Source organism: Pelmatolapia mariae, linkage group LG4, assembly GCF_036321145.2.
Source record: "Pelmatolapia mariae isolate MD_Pm_ZW linkage group LG4, Pm_UMD_F_2, whole genome shotgun sequence".
Taxonomy (NCBI): Eukaryota; Metazoa; Chordata; class Actinopteri; order Cichliformes; family Cichlidae; genus Pelmatolapia; species Pelmatolapia mariae.
The window spans coordinates 2,581,588-2,598,890 of record NC_086230.1 but is presented as its reverse complement, the minus strand read 5'-3'; the positions used below and the strand labels follow the sequence as shown (position 1 = coordinate 2,598,890).

Below are 17,303 nucleotides of genomic sequence, written 5' to 3'. Positions count from 1 at the left end.
TTACATCACCAAGAGCAAAGCATTGGATACACAACCACTGAAACTTTGTTGTTGTTTGCACAACAAATGGAATTGGATCAGATTGAGTCTCCTGCAATAATAACTCCTTCCATCAAAACAACAGAGCAGTTACACAGCTATTGCATATTTGCCTAAAACTAGTCTCAGAGCAGCAACGTTATAGTTCGATTGAGCACTTAGTGCCATTACTGCCCTAGGGGAGAAAGTTGTTAGTCCCTGCCTCCTGTTTTGCTCCTGCCAGAGGGCAAGAGCTCCGACGGAGTAGCCTGGATGAGTTGAGTCCTTGATAATGTTTTTTGCCTTGTCAGACACTGAGAGGTTCTTGCAAGGTCGGGATGGGGTGGCCAGTAGTTCCTTAGGCAATGGTGGTAACCTTTTTGAAGTGCCTTCTTTTCTGTGCTGTAGTGCAACTGCTGTACCACACGCATACAAAAGGTGAGTATGCTTTCAATGTAGTAGCAATAGAAGGCCAGTAGCAGCACCAGGGTAATTCTTATTACGTTACAGACACGGCTGTGCCTTCTTTATCACCTTTGTAATGTAATCAGATCAGTCAGGAAAGCGAGTGCCTGTAAAACATACAGATTTTAAAAAATAAATGCAAATCTAAAATCAACACAAACACTTTCATATTTCTTAAAGTTTTGCAATTAAAAAACTGCAGGTATACAAGTCTAAGGGGACTGTGATTACACAAATATTTGTGTGGTATCTACAGTGTAGATATGTGTTTTTAAAGTATAACAGTAGTAGTAGAAGACTATTCTTCAAAACAAGAGTGCCTGTGCTGTGACAATGTCTCGATAACACTAAATTGTTCAATCAATTGCGCAAAAAATTTTCACAAGTGGTGCCCTCTATTGAAGAGTCACCACTGGAGGAATCCTCACAAGTTACCTGCTGATGAAAAGTGGCTGTATGGTTTTCCCATTCTTCCTGAAATCTATACTAACTCCTTAGTCTTGAAGATGTCAAATAGACAACTGCTCCACCTCATCCCTATAAGGTGATTCACCCCGGCCAAACATGAGTCTAACCACTGTGGTGTCAATCGCAAACTTCATGAAGTCTGTGAGGGAGGATGGTATGAGAAAGCTGAGCTATCATCCATGAAGAGCATTCTGCAGGCTGCCTTGGTTTTGTGCCAGATATGATGAGGACAGCTTCAGGATATGTACTCTGTTGTTTGTTGATGGTGTTATAAGGATGGCCAATGGCTGCACTAGGACTGGCATCTGGTGGTATATTTACAGCAGTAGGCAGTATGACAGTAAACTCCTGTGGCAGATTTATGGGTCTATATTTGATAGACACACACTCAAATCATCTGAGCACTGCCTACTTATTACAATTACACTGGTGCATCATCTGTTTTTATATACATGCATATCCCACCTCCTTTGCTCCTACCAGATGCCTTACTCCTATCATGTTGAATTGTTGTGTAGCCTGTTAAGCTAATCACAGTGTCTCCATTAACAGCAGAATGCAGTTGTCCCAGCTGATCTTGTTTGTTGATATTTTCAGCCTTAGTTTATCCATCTTGTTGGTGAGGGATCTTGGATTTGTGAGAAGGATACTGTCAGGCGGTGGTTTTCATTTTGGTGTGTCATCAGGGGTTAAATCTCAGTGTCCCATCACATTTTCCAGCCAACACTAATCTTCTGAGAAAGGTCTCTAGAGGTTAGGTGTGTATAACTTTTAGAGTACTTTCTCTGAAGTATCTTCACATAACCTGAGAACCTGATGTTTGAAGGTGTGTGTGTGTAAGACTGTGCAGATAAGTGCTTGAGGTAGTGATGTGTATGAGGGTGTGTGTGTGTGTCAGTCCAGTCACTGAGTGTTCAGGAGTCTGACGACTCGGGGGAAGAAACTGTTTTGCAGTCTGGCAGTGAGGGCCTGAATGCTCCGGTACCTCTTTCCAGAAGGCAGCAGGGTGAAGAGTGTGTGTGAGGGGTGTGTTTGGTCCTCCATAATGCTGGTGGCTTTGCGGATGCAGATGTCTGTGATGGAGGGAAGAGAGGCTCCAATGATTTACTCAGCTGTTCTCACTATCCATTGTAGGGTATTGCGATCTGATACGGTGCAGTTACCATACCAGACAGTGATGCAGCTGCTCAGTGTCTCTGTAGAAGGTGATGGGAATGGGTGTTGGGAGATGGGCTTTTCTCAGCTTCCGCAGGAAGTAGTGACACCTCTGGGCCTTCTTAGTTATGGAGCTGGGGTTGAGGGACCAGGAGAGGTTCTCCACCAGGTGGACACCAAGGAATTTAGTGCTCTTGACGACCTCCACAGAGGATCCATCGATGTTAAGTAGACAGTGATCTCTCTGTGCTCTCCTGAAGTCGACAGTCATCTCTTTTGTTTTGTCCACGTTCAGAGACAAATTGTTGAATCTACACCAGTCTGTGGTCCTCCATCAGTTCACCTCTCTGTATTCATCGCTCTTGCTGGTGAGACCCACCACAGTCGTCAGACTTGATCATGTGATTCGAACTGTGCATTGCTGCACAGTCGTGAGTCAGCAGAATGAACAATTATACTGTCATAGTCTGCACATTATGACTGAGCAGTAGCAATGCCGAATTTGTTAGATAGTTGAGAAAAACTTGCAAATTGTCCATCTACATATAAGTGCACAAAAGATTTGAGACCCTTTCTGTGCCAGAAGTGAGAAAGCCCGCAGACCAAGGCTCTTCCTAACCTGAGACCAAATTTTAAGAGTATGATGGATATTATTACTATTACTATTATTATTACTATTATTACTAGGTAAAGACAAAGAAAGAGGAAGTGATGAGCCTGAAGTCGCAGGTAAATAAATCTTCCTGTTTGAATGAGACTCAATGGCAATGACGGTTCAAGGTGGTAGTGTCTCCATTACAACATACACCTGATATTTGTGGATTAATAGTAGTATTGGACATTGGGAAGGGCTAAGCCTCCCACCAGCTTAAGTCTTTGAAGAAGAGCTCTTCTCAAAATTGATGTTTACCATTTCAAATAAATGAGGTTATTAAGGAAGCCAGAGATTTAAATAAGGATTTGGGAATCAGGATGGGAAGGTAAATGGACTGATTCTTATATAGCGCTTTTCTACTCAGACTCAAAGTGCTGTATACAACATGCCTCATTCACCCATTCATACAAGCACTTCTAAACTAATCTACATTCACATACATTCACACTCCGATAAACGCATCAGTGGGCAACTTTGGGTTAGTATCTTGCCCAAGGATATTTGACATGCAGACTGGGGAAGCCAAGGATTGAGCCACCAACTTTCCAATCAGTAGCTGATCTACTCTACCACCTCAGCCGCAGCCACCCGTAATCCTTCTGAAGGCACTGAAATACATATAGAAATTTTGGAAGTAGCATCATTTTAACAATTACATTCCATTAAAGACAAAGACAATAGGCACCATCTATAATAGGAAGGAGATTCTTCTTGAACAAGGGATTAAATTTTTTAGTGACACATATTCCCAGATAATCAAAGTGATCAGTAACTATTTTAAAAGGGGAATTTACAAGATCCTGATCTCTAGCCTTTTCATTGATCATAAACATTTCTCTCTTATTCATATTAATTTTATATCCGGGGCACTGACTAAAACCATTTGGTATATTAAGTATGTAACCTGAGAAAATTAAACAGATTAAACAAATAAAAATCCAAATAAAAGCAATAATTCTATGAAATAATATATATGCGTCTAGAATAACTCAGCTGACGGACATTTATTTTCCTTGTACTTCTTTGAAAGAGCTGACATTTAAATGTGTACCTCCTACCACTTGGTAGTGGTAGTGTACCACTTCATAGTTTGCCAACCGAAAATAAATCTCAAAGAAGAAAAAGAGGACTCCCAGAAAATGGATTCTGTTCATCTGATGTGTTTTCAGTGGGAGAAATTATTTGCCACTCATCCAAGTGACTTCTTCAGTCTCAGATAGGAAACTGCAGTACATTTGCGTAATGACTGAAACTAGCACCACTCAAGGAACAATGGGCTGGGAGGTCAGTTTCTTCCTCATAATTATGCAATTATGTGGTTGTTGATCAATGATCATGAGAATTTGCGTAATTATGATGAAGGAACTGACCTCCCAACCCCAGAGGAAGGGGTTACATGAATAGGATAAGGGACCTATGGAATCTTTGATATCCAGCATCCAGACTGACAGCGAAACAACTAGTAGCTTAACCTTCCAAAATTCGGAAGAAGGAGCTTGGTACCCAATCTCAGGTGGGATTGGGTACCAAGCTCCTCAAGTGAGAATGGAAGAAGGATTGTTGAGTGTGAGACGAACTGACCATGGCGAAGCTTGAAAACTGGTTGCTGATCAATGGTCATGACAATTTGCATATTAATGATCATAAACTGACCTCACAGCACATTGTTCCTTCAGTGGGCTAGTTTCAGTCATTGTAAATGTACTGTTTCTAAGGTTGGGGAAACCTGCAGTCAGCTGAGACTGAAGAAGTCACTTGGATGAGTGACGAAACTTTTCTAACACTGAAAACTTTACATCCAGATGAACAGATTCAACCATTTGGGATCAGGAAGATTGTCAGTGAATACCTCAGGCAGCAGAAACCTGAGAAAAAGGAGCAAGAGGAGGAACCATCATGAGAGGACAAGCCCTTGCACAATATGTACCAGATAGAGGAATTGGCTGACATCCAGAAATCCTACCAGTGACTGGATAAAGCTGGACTGAAAGACAACACAGAGGCACTAATCATGGCAGCACAGGAACAAGCTCTGAGCACAAGATCCATAGAGGCTGGGGTCTTTCACACAAGACAAGATCCCAGGTGCAGGCTGTGTAAAGATGCCCCTGAGACAATCCAGCACATAACAGCAGGGTGCAAGATGCTAGCAGGCAGGGCATACGTGGAACGCCATAACCAAGTGGCCGGCATAGTGTACAGAAACATCTGTGCCGAGTATGGTCTGGAAGTCCCGAGGTCAAAATGGGAGACGCCCATTGATGATAAACGTCTCCAATGATATTAAAACATGTTACTACAAAAGATGCTAATATATTATTAAAATGGGAAAAATTAACATCTGAAAAGCAAATAAGATGCGACTGAAAGGTGTGGCACTATGTGCCGTGCATTGTGAATGATGCACACTGTTTGAAAACTCATGACAACCACTTCAATAAAAGTTAACATCTAAAATATTAAAACAATAAATAAACAATAAAAAGCTATCTTCGATACCTTATCTGACAGTGGATCGTGGGGGCAGGAGCCTAAGCAGGGAACGCCAGACCTTCTCACCAGATACCTCTTCCAGCTTATCTGGGGAAATATTAAGGCATTCCCAGGCCATATAATTGATATATTCTTTCCAGTGGGTCCCAAGTCTACTCCGGGACCTCCTACCGTTAGGATAGGCCCGGTCGAAACACCTTACCCAGGAGCCACACACCTCAGCTGGCTCCTTTTGATGTGAAGGAGCAGCGGCTCCACTCCTAACCCTTGCCAAATACTGATCTCCTCACCGTATTGCTAAGGGAAATCCTAGCCACCTTTTGGACAAAGCTCATTTTCTGATCAAATTTTATTGCCTAAGCTCTTTACTGTTTTTTTACTTACTCATCAGTAAGTGTTTATTCTGATTATAGGTCAAGGGAACTGAGGGCTGTTTTCCAAACTGACTTTTATAGAACAGGACTTAGCTTTTGCAACTACAATACTTCACAGGTGCTGACCATTAGAATAAATGTAAGTCTTGATTTTATTACAGGGCTGAATCTATGCATTGGAACGGCAACCATCTTTGACACGAAGCATTCGGCTCAACTCATTTTCCAACTCCAAATTAAAAAAACAAAAAACAAAACGTAAAAAGTATATTTAAAAAGTACAAAAATATCTTACAAATTATCCAAGACATTATCTCTGTTTTAGATTACAGAGGGAAAGGAGGAGACAAACTGAGATATTTTCTGCAAATGAAGGATCACAAAACTCAGAGACTAGGACAGTTGATTGTGAGGGCACAATAACTTCCCATTCTTTTGGAAGTTTTGAGCTGGGCCTTGCCTAAACGCTAGCTGCAAAAGCTGAAATGATGGTGGGTTGTTGTTGTTTCTTGTATTATTATTTTCAGGAATTTTACTTTGAAAACTTTTGCCCGGATGTGCCGTGGCTTTATTATTTCCGTGTTCTTAACTGGTGACAAATACAAGCTCCTAAAGTTGCGATGGTAAAAGACTAGTAGGGATGTGGTTGGTAATAAACCAAATGTTCTGAGGATTTAATGGTTTAAACCAGTATCCAGAGGGCAGTGGTAACCGTAACACTGTGACGTGGCAATTTTGCTGAAGACCGAGCAGTTTTTTGGAGGCCTGGGGTCAAGCTAACAGTCAAGCTAACGATAAATGTCCATTATGTCTTGGGAAGAATTGCCTTGCTTTCTGGCCTCGCCTCTGCCCGGTTTCTTTGCTGTCTGATCCGCGTTGGGCAACAAAGGAAGCAGGTAACTTGAAACTCTACTGTCAATGCTGCGCAGGAGAAAAATATAAATTACTCAACACCAACGGGTTTACTGTAGCTTGCTAGCTTGTGGGCCATGGCGGACAGCTTTGGAGATGAGTCCAGCAGCAGTGCCCTAGGCTTAGACGTTACTACGGGACAGGGGAGCGGAGCCTCACAGCTTCCGATTTTGTCTAACTCTCTGCCAGTGGGAATGTCGGCAACTGGCGGTGTGCACTCCAGCTCCAACCCGGCCTCTCCGCCTCTTGCTGCCGCCGCGCAGAGTGGCCTAACAGCTGTGGTGGCCCCTATCTCCGCTGTCACTGCTACCCCGGTCAGTTTTGGGAACACATTGACTCCCGGCTCTTCACCACCCGTCGTGGCCGTGTCTCCCACGTTGCATGCCTCCTCGCCTCTCCCCGGTGTTGGGCTAGGGGCGGCAGGAGCGGGCCTCCTATCTCAAATCAATGCCACTTCCTGGGACCCAACTCTTAGCACGGACTGGGACAACGAAAAAGCTTCCCAGCAGTGCATCCTGAGGATAAAGAGGTAATTCTAGGAAACATATCACACAGAAATCTGACGCAGGTGGGAATATTTACGTAATCTAGGCCTGCAATCGAAAGTAAAATCTTTCCGTAAAGTTTTTAACAGCATCTAAAACGTCACATTTGACGGAGACATTTGGGAAACTAGAGGTCTGTAATAAGAAGCGAGATTTAGTCTGACCCAGGTAACTACAGGGTTAACCTTGGCTCTTCTGTTCACTGTTTTCGGGTTAACTTCGTACCAGAATTTGTCGCCATGGTAACTTATGCTGTGAATTTAACCTCCCCCAGAGCAGGTCAAGTTCGAGAATAGAGACCAGCAGGTGTGAAATCGTTGCCTTCTGACGAATCAGTTATCGAGAAAATTGACCATTCCCTAGAAGGTCTCACAGAGGGTCTGAAGTTGTTGTTGTTTTGTTTTAATAGCGTGTAAAGTCTTTGGCTTTCACTGATGAGCATCAGTAATAAATATAGATCCTTAGATACAGCTTTATTCCATGGTTTTATTTTTATTTTTTTTATGTTAGAAGCAGAGAGTTTTACAACAATTTTATTGTTCTAGAAGGATTAATGATCATAATACTACTTAAACTGCACTGCTTCAAACCCTTCAACACCACTGAGTCTGTAACTGAAAGAATAAAAACTAAAACTTTCTGAAAGCACCACATTTTCACCGAGTCTTTTATTTGTGACATGTTTTGAGTGAGATATGTTTAACTAAGTCTGGGTTTTTAAGTGGGACTAGTTCAAAGTTTCAGAGCTCTAATGTGTAGCCATCACCTTAGAAATAAACACCAGCACTGAGAGTGCACTCAGTGATAAGTAATTAACTGTAATTTAAATGTTTATTTATAGGGCTTTGTGTGGTAAATAACCAGATTAATAATTTTCTGCAGCATTAACCACGTGTCTTCTTTGCAGTTGTTGCATTTTACTGATATAATTTCAATGCTTTTTATATATTTTTGTTATCACAATTTTATCATCATCTAATAATATTGCTGATTGAATTGGTGGCATTTATAGGGATCGTTTTCTGTGGAATAAGAGTCACATGGCCTTTGAAACTCCTGTTTTAGATTGATAAGATGTTGCCAACACCACCTGGTTTACACAAACGTGCAGGGAAAACCTTGGCTTAACTCTGCAAGTTGATAACCTGAATTTTGAGACGGCTTATTGCGATTACCAATCTTACGGTAAACAAATCCAGAAAACTGAGAGATACCCTGGGTATGTTGAAATCCCTTTGAGCAGTATTTTAGACAGTAGTGCACTCAGCCTATACTTAAAGATGTTGCTTTAGTTTGACCCACACATACATGAACACTCTTCTTTGATTTTTAACATGTCATTAATTTGTTGCTTAATAAACAAAAATAAAGTTATTGAGGAATCACTTGACCCAAATTAATGAAATGTACTATTTCACTTAATTTACCTGTTTAAGCAGCTGGATAGCTTGAACATTCTTGTTGCTTTTGAGTCTTTTCCTGGAAATTATAGTATCATGACAACTCTGGTAAATAATTCCTGTCTAATATATAAATCTAAACAGATTGCCAACATGTTGGTATCAGTCTGCATGAGTCTTTGTCACAAGTCGAGAGGACTCGACTCAGATGGTTGTATTTTGGTTTCATTCCTAAAGAACAGGAGGGTTGCTAACCACAGATGCAGTTTATCGCTGTTAATTGCTGTATTATCAGAAACACACTGCATGTAATTGCCAACTTGACTATGGTAGTTTTTTTTTTTTGTTTGTTTGTTTTTTTTTAATGACTGCGTTAGTATGCTAGAAAAATTCACATTAGAGCAACTTTAGAGTTCAGTACTGTACTTAAATGTATTTTTTATAATATATTTCTGAAAATATTAAGATCATTCACCTCCAGGACATACTGTTTTACTAGTGGATTGCTGGAATGTTTAGGGGCATATTTCTTTGTGGGTTCTCTCTCCAGTTTTCAGTGTTTCACAAACCTCATCTGTTTATTTTGTCTGTAGGGATATCATGTCCATCTACAAGGAACCTCCACCAGGGATGTTCGTGGTCCCTGATCCTCAGGACATGACCAAGGTAAAAGGCAAAGTACAGTCTGAAAGATTTACCAACCTTTGACATCATTAATATGTTAACTTGATAGCCCATCAGATTTCACTAGGCTTCTTATTCCTGGGCTTGATGCAAATCAGGATCAGCACTGGACTTCCTCTGGAGTACTGAAAGGACATTGAGGCGACTGTTGTTGTGATTTGGCGCTGTATTAAAAAAAAAATGAATTGAAAGAAGTGGTATAGCTGTAAAAAGTGCAAAACAGCGAAGTGAAGAGTCCTTTAAACTGTGACTACCTCAGTGGTGTTTTCCATTCAACTGGAGTTGTACAGGTGCTGACAGCAACCATTAACTAATGGAGAAAAACCTTTAGATCAGAGTAAAAAAAAAATTGATAATGACTCAGCGCGAGTCAGTTGTTTTCTAGATTAAATTTCTTTGCTAATTGGTCTGTTCTTCCCTAGCATTCCTCTCTGCCTATAGACATCTTTTTAGACCACCTTATCAATCCCCATCCTGTCTTTCTCTCATCCTTTAATCCCACTCCTCTGCCTCATGACTTTAGATCCATGCCCTGATCACAGGGCCCTTTGACACGCCATATGAGGGTGGCTTCTTCCTCTTCCTGTTCCGCTGTCCCCCTGACTATCCAATTCATCCACCACGGGTCAAGCTCATCACCACTGGGCACAACACTGTCCGTTTCAATCCCAACTTCTACCGCAATGGCAAAGTATGCCTCAGCATCCTGGGGTGAGTCAGGGTTTCTAACTTTAGTCTCCAAGGGAACTCATGAAGAATCACCATGTTCACTGCATACTTTTCTGTTCATCAGCTGGGCCATAAGCAGGCTTTTTTTTTTTTTTGCTGTTAAAAAAAAAAAAAAAAAAGTCTGGGTCAACATATTCAATTTGCACTCTACATGGGATACAATTTAAAAAAAAAAAAAAAAAAAGATTGAGGAAAATAAGCAAAGATGCCCAAACAAAAACATTGCCCAATGCAGAGGTTATTTTTAGACCAGCTAGTGATCAGTGAGTAAACTAGCAAAACCTCGAATAGTTAAAACTCGATGTTCAAAGTAATATCTCAGAATGCCTTGTTTTGTCTAACTAGCAACCCAAAGTCTAAAAAGAAAAGGAAAAGCACTTAGAATACTTATTTGTAGGGATTGTTGTCTGTCAAATACTCGTACATTCAGGATGCGCCAGTCCAATATTATTGGTCAGACACTGAGACAAAAAGCTGGATATTGTCTGTTTGTGACAGTGGACAAATCCTTGGTCTGAGCCATTGGATCAGGGGTGGGCAACTCCAGGCCTCGAGGGCCAGTGTCCTGCAGGTTTTAGATCTCACTCTGGGTCAACACACCTGAATCAAATGATTAGTTCATTACCAGGCCTCTAAAGAACTACAAGACATGTTGTGGATGTAATTTAGCCATTTGAATCAGCTGTGTTGGATCAAGGACGCAGCTAAAACCTGCAGGACACCGGCCCTCGAGGCCTGGAGTTGCCCACCCCTGCATTAGATGGACTTTCTCTCTTTCTTTTAGAGTGTGACTGAAAACTGAAAAGATCCTACAAAGAAAATGCTCTCCCACTATTGGTCATGCAATTTCACTCTAATTATGTTCACCAGAGACACTTGATATACGATAGAACCTAGAAGATCGTTAGTTTGGTTCATCACTACTAGATAAGCTTTTATTCTACTTAACGTAACATCACATCTGTCCTCAACTTGATTTAAATATTTTTTCATTCCAGCTCTTTGGCAGTTATGTTGAGTAAAAAAGGAGAACGAGAAACTACTGTGACTGTAACTGATAGCAGTATGTAGCACCTATGACTTTTAATCTAAATGAGACTTGCATAAATAAATGGGATGAATAAGATCATTTAAAACATTTTTAATACTCATTAATTGTACAACATATTGGTTAAGTTGGATATAGCTTTTGCATTTCATTTTACAATTTTTGGCAAGCACTGACCTTTACACATTAATAATAAAAAGAAATAGATTGCCGATCACTTCCTCACGGTGAGGAATACATGTTATTAATTTAAAACTAGTCAGATGTCCACGGTTTGTAAATATATATTATCAAAAATTTGATATTATGAATCACAAATAAATTGACTTTATTTGTGATTCATAATAAGTAATTTTACATCAATGATTTAGATTAATTTTTTTTTAAATTATGCAAGAACCCATTGTAAGAACGCAACAAACTGTTTCTGTGATCTTTGCGTGTAGGACATGGACAGGGCCGGCATGGAGTCCAGCTCAGAGTATCTCGTCTGTGCTCATCTCAATCCAGTCTCTGATGACGGAGAACCCCTATCACAATGAACCTGGCTTTGAACAGGTACAGTCAACAAAGAGATATAGATATATGAGAGTTTTATGTCGCCACCAATCCATCACACCTTGTCATTCTGTTTCACAGGAGCGTCACCCGGGGGACAGTAAGAATTACAACGAGTGCATCCGCCATGAAACCATGAGAGTGGCTGTGTGTGACATGCTGGAGGGAAAAGTTCTTTGTCCTGAAGCTTTGTTGTGAGATCCTTATTTTTATTTTTCTTCTTTTTTATTTTTCTTTATCACTTGCATTCCATCTTTGTTTTCTACCTGTTAACTAAATGTATCAAGCGTGTGAATGTGTTTATTTTTAGGAGTGTGATGGAGAAGTCCTTCCTTGAATACTATGATTTCTACGAGGGCGTTTGCAAAGAGAGATTGCATCTGCAGGGGCAGAACATGCAGGTGAGTATTTATTTTTTTCTGTTGGATTATTTTTGTCTTATCAGACAGTGCTTTCAGTATAAAATCATTCTTAATGTCAATAATGCAATATCACATGACTTTGTGACAGCACTGTGTGAGCCAGGAAAGTAAAGATTATAAATGGCAATCTTTTCCTCTTTCAAACATGATGTTGCCTTTTTCCAGGACCCATTTGGGGAGAAGCGTGGCCGTTTCGACTACCAGGGCTTGTTGGCTCGTCTCGGCGCAACCCACAGACGACTGCGAGAGAAAAACCTGGCAGAGGATAACCACAATGACAACGACTCGGACTCAGACACCAGCTCCTCAGGGACAGACCCCGACAGTCAGGGCAGCTCACAGCCCTGACTTCTTGGACAGTGCTAGACTTATAGCCGAAAACTAAAGACAAGAGAACTGTTTTTTGTGTTTCTTTGTTTGTTTTGCTGCATCGGAGCAACATCACAGAAGACGGTGTGAGTCTTTCTTGGGAATACGATTGGAATCGAGTATCTATTGTATAAATAATACAGAAAACTAAAGAAGAGGTGGTTCCTTTTTGCTGAAAAAAAATAAAAATAAAAAAATAACGGCAATCTGCAAGCCAAGTGCTGGAAAACTTGACCTGCAGCTTTGGATTTGTGCTACTCGTAGCTAGCCGGTTACCATTTTGATCTGCGACTCTAAAAGCTCAATTTGACTTTGACATTCTGGATACTTGTGAAAAGAAAAGGTTATAGTGACGGCTTGAACCTTCTATGATGTTCCACTTTGATCCACAAGCACAAACATGTTTTCTATCTTTTCCACACCAATGAAATACTGTCTGTTAGGGACCTGTGAAGAGGAGGCCTGAAGCTTGGAGCTGGTTTAAGCAAAATCAAAGGACCTTATCCTGGGAATGTCAGGATGATTGGCCTGATTTGGTTGAAGCAGGGTAAGATCAAAGAAGGTGCTCCCCGTCTTTGATTTCAAGAGGGAAGGCAAAGTTTTCCTGTGTAACGCGGAAGATGGAGAAAGTGACTGCAGTGGATTTGTGAGTCAGTGCCTTGTCTCCTCTAAGTGTAAAGCCATGCCAGACCTCTTCCACACTTGACATCAATTGTTTCTTCAGCCAGGCCACAAAAATTAAAAAAATATTCAGCAGCTCTGGATTTCTACAATATTTCTTGTGTATTAGCCTCTACAAAAAGTTCTGTTTAGCTTTCAGCTCTAATTGTCCTGTTGAATTGGTGCTCAGATAAGGAGACATTTCAATTTCATTAACATCTTTATGCCTTTTTATGTTGTTTTCTTTGCTGTAATCAGACATCAGACTAACAATAACTTAAAATATGTACGATGCATTATTTGTAATCCTAGCTGGGATTTGGGTTTTTTTGTTTTGAATCAGTCAAGTTTTCAAACCAAATTGTCTCACACTTTCACTAGATTAACTTTAATTCAGGGAAATTAATGGAAGGAATACAAAACTCTGCTCTTGTATGGACAGTGAATTAACCCAACCAGTTTGTTCTTCTCAGGCTTTTTCGATGCTTTGGTAGTTGTTTCTCCATTATCCAACCCTTAAAAGTGGCCCTCGCAGTGAACTAATATTCATTTGTTATTTCAGGTTTCTGCTTTTCACCAATAAATGACAGTCACGGCACCATTGGAGTTACACAATCACAAGGTACTAAAGTGACAGGTGTTGCTGCTTATGCTCTGAACTCAACGAGAGGGTTTTCTCTTGGGGAAACAAAGGGGCACAGAGAGAGGAGGAAAATGTTTGATTGACACGCTGAGATTTTTCCTTCTGTCTTTATGCAATACTCATATTTGCACTGAAAGAAATGTTGCATGACGGCATGCTTTATCCAGCTCATCTAGCTTGACTGCAAGAAATGTGTGTGGTGGGGGGAAAGCCTTCATTTCAGGACATCATTAGGTCAATGTAATGATGCTTCGGATGAGCACCTTCATCCTGGTAAACAGTTTATTGGTGTTTTTCTGTAGGCCATGTTTGTATCAGGACTTACACCCACATTACAATTTAGCAAGAAAACAAACTATTGTGACATTAACGATACCCAGGTGTTTTTCACTTCAACGACTGCAGCTTGTAATAGCTTCAGTTTAACTCTTTAAGATCTGCTCTGAAGAAGAGGAATGATATTGATATCCACTGTCATTGTGCCTGCTGCATATAAGTTGATGGCACTAAAAAAAATTAAATGCGATTTTTGAAAGTTCTTTGAGTTGGATGAGAAGGTGCATTGTGCTCGCAAGCTTTTAAGCTGTCCCATGAGTAAACTTGTGAAGTTGTTTTTCTGACTGTGGTAAATGTGTACTTTTACATCAACACGATTGCTACAAAGATGCTGTTTCATTTCATTGCTCAAATTCTTACCAAAACCTTTCCTTTGATAGCCATTTCCATTGTTCAATAAAGCAATATTTGCTTTAATCAAGTTTTTTTTTTTTTCTTTTTCCCAACAATACTGACCATCTCTGTGACTGTGGAGTCAGCAACTATTGGTTAAAATGTAATGTTATAGTTAAATTCCAATGTTGGGGTCAAATTCACATGCAATACATGAACATGCACTATTGTGTCAAACACAACGCATCCACAAGAATTAAAAATACACTTAAGCCGCCTGCAGCTTAGCTTAACAGAAAAGTTGCAAGTCACACTTTCTTCTAGTGGAGACGTAATGACTAAAAGGTTATCAGCACTTCTGTAACTAAAACGCTGTATTTTCTAATTTAATTGCTACATAAACCTACATAAAATGTAGATGGAACTATTTGTCACAATCAAGCTGCAAGCCTTCAGGTTTTAAAAATGAACACAACCTGGAGCTGTGGCAAAGTGCTGGATTTTGTAGAAGCATGAAGTTAAGGGCATCTCTGAGGCATCACCTCTGCTAATGCTAGTCACTGGACCTTTCCCCTACATTTGTCTCAGGCCATCCGAGAAGTGGGTGCTTGAAATTCTAGTATTTTCTTTAAAACTTTGTCTGTTTTCTTGGGCTCTTATTTGGTACTAATAAGCATTGCACTTGCACAGGTTATGGATGCAGCTCGCTAAGCAGCTTGCTAGCTTTAATAATCTTATGTCCAAAACTAGTGGGTACCATCAGGGCAGCTGTGTCCACAGCTGTATTCCCAACTGCATCTTACTGTCTGAGCAACTAAAATGTGATTGGAATCCCCAAACCAGACTGCATTTGTGCATTTTCATCATACGGATGGTGGTAGGTAGGATATTTAGCTTGTAATCATAAGGAAGAAAAAATAAGCCCATTCTTGAGTGTTTTGAGTTCACCCATTAAGAGGATATCTAACTTTCATAAAATTCATTCATGATTTATCTGGGCATTAATAGCTCTGAGTACACTGGATATGATATTGGGACAGAGCTATGCTACATGTTTCCTAGCTTGTGCTAAGCTAGCAGACATTCATGATCAAGTCTCATCATCAAGGAGAAAAAAAATCATATGGTCATTCTCTCATATTCATCTCTCTAGACTAAAACATTATAGTGTTTTGACTATCTTTTGCCTTCCATTGTCCTACAGAGTTTGTGTTTAATTGCAGTGTTGATGGAGTCAGTTTCTGCCCTCAGCTTTGTGTCAGACTCTTGTTCGATTGCCATAATGGCATTTCTAACATAGGGCATTCCTGTTTGTTATCGAATGGTTATGAGAAGCTGCTTCTAGCAAAGTTTTGTGATTGCCAAAATGTTCAATTCAACATGCCCTGAAAGGAACAACAGGGATTATATCCTTGTTTGCTTGTGCTGTGCTTAAAGCGTTTTTTTGTGGTTCAAAAATGCCTGGATTCACAACAGGTCTTGAGCATGGTGATATTGTGCAGAAGTTTTGGAAAAGCATAGAATAAAGTGCTGTTCAGTCCTGATGCATATGACTGGTCTTTTTTGTTGTTGTTCCCTAAATTTGGTTTTATTTTATTGTTTTAATGAATGTGGTTAGATGTGAACTTCCTGTCTCTGAGACTAATAAAGGCTAACTTATCTTTAAGGCCTTAATGTTTTTGTTTTTTTTGGGGGGGGGGGGTCGTAGTTGTTTTTTCTTGTTTTCTTACATAACTTGAGTTTGGACTCCATGAACACCATCTTTTTTGTCAAGGAAAAACCAAATCACAGAAGTTCGTAGATGTAAAGGATCTCCATAATGTCTTAGTTCATTCAAAGGTAGAACTATCCACTGAAAACACCTGTGTTTACTCAATTTTTTTAACTTATTCTTTGCATATAGTGACTGCCTTTTTTAAGAAATTTTCTTAAAAAGTACACCTATGAACTGATTTGCAGGTCTTGGGTAGCTCAGATGTTAGAACATTAGGTTGAATCTGAGGGTCCAGGATTAAAGTCTTTTGCAATGACTGTAGAAAACATGGGTGCCCAACATTTTTTATCACCCCTTGGTTTCTGGCTGTATAGGTCACAAACTTTGCCTCCTCCATGTTAGCACATGTAACAAGAAGTATAACGGTGAGTTCACACAGAACGCGATAGACGCGACCAAAACGCGCCAGATGCCCCTAGCTTGACGCTTGCACATTCGCACCTCGACGCGTGTCCAATGTGAATTATTCGCGGGTCAAAATATGCAATTTTGACGCGCGTGAAGCGGAAATGTGGGAGGAAGTAGTGCCAGGCGGTATGTTTGCAAGATGGCAGCTATCGATCTAGCGTTGGAAGAGAGAGTCTCCCTTCTCTATTTATTGTGGAGAGCAGAGCAGCGGCGTAAAGGACGTCCTCGCCATACCTGGGTCCATCAGGTCCTCCAGAAGCGTGAGCAGTTTGGTGAGTTTCACCACTTGCTCCAGGAGCTGCGCCTGGATGACGGCCGCTCGCCCAGTTTGAGAAGCTGCTCTCCCGTGTCGGTCCAAGCATCGCCCGCCTAGACACCAACTACAGGCGCTCAATCCCACCTGCAGAGCGCCTGTCCATCTGCCTGCGGTTAGTAAAAGTACTACGGTAGTAATACGGTAGTCCTTTATTGATACCTGTGTTAATATATACTAAACTATCCGTTTATACACTGAAAACATGGCTGTGGTATGCTATCAGTGAATGCCGTCGGTGTTTACTGATAGCATACTGTGGTATGGAGACGACTGTTTATAATATTTCTAGTGATACTCAAAAGGTCTCAGCAAGTCCTGATTTAATTCGATTTATGCTGTTATCAGTGTTTGCAATGATAGCATGGCTGTGGTGTCATATCAATGTATGCTCTCGAGGCCTGGGTCGTGTAGCAACCAACAACTCCTCCAGAGAGGCTGTTGTGGTGAGGGAGAAGTTCGTGGCCCACTTCTTGGTGGAGGGAGCAGCGTCTTGGCAGCCAAAAGAAAAGCCCATTTGAAGTCCCAGTGACTTCCCCAC

The 17,303-nt window shown here is 40.7% G+C and overlaps 1 protein-coding gene across 2 annotated transcripts; it reads left to right on the top strand.

The window, feature by feature from the left end:
- Positions 1–6,017: 6,017 nt before the first annotated feature.
- On the top strand, positions 6,018–15,933 carry ube2z (ubiquitin-conjugating enzyme E2Z). Of its 2 annotated transcripts, XM_063471093.1 has the most exons (8): positions 6,020–6,524; positions 6,730–7,069; positions 9,079–9,151; positions 9,693–9,880; positions 11,393–11,504; positions 11,586–11,698; positions 11,815–11,905; positions 12,092–15,933. In XM_063471093.1, the coding sequence occupies exons 2-8, from the start codon at positions 6,735–6,737 to the stop codon at positions 12,272–12,274; spliced, it is 1,095 nt and encodes a 364-aa protein (XP_063327163.1). In that variant the 5' UTR covers positions 6,020–6,524; positions 6,730–6,734; the 3' UTR covers positions 12,275–15,933. The 2 variants fall into 2 exon arrangements, with proteins under 2 accessions (XP_063327162.1, XP_063327163.1); XM_063471092.1 differs by having other exon boundaries at positions 6,018–7,069.
- Positions 15,934–17,303: the final 1,370 nt, after the last annotated feature.

Excerpts from the sequence above, each read along its gene's own strand:
- ube2z (XM_063471092.1), top strand. The coding sequence starts at position 6,618 with ATGGCGGACAGCTTTGGAGATGAGTCCAGCAGCAGTGCCCTAGGCTTA. Across the intron at positions 7,070-9,078 it reads TGCATCCTGAGGATAAAGAG|GGATATCATGTCCATCTACA; the intron begins GTAATTCTAGGA and ends TTTTGTCTGTAG. Across the intron at positions 11,906-12,091 it reads TGCAGGGGCAGAACATGCAG|GACCCATTTGGGGAGAAGCG; the intron begins GTGAGTATTTAT and ends GCCTTTTTCCAG.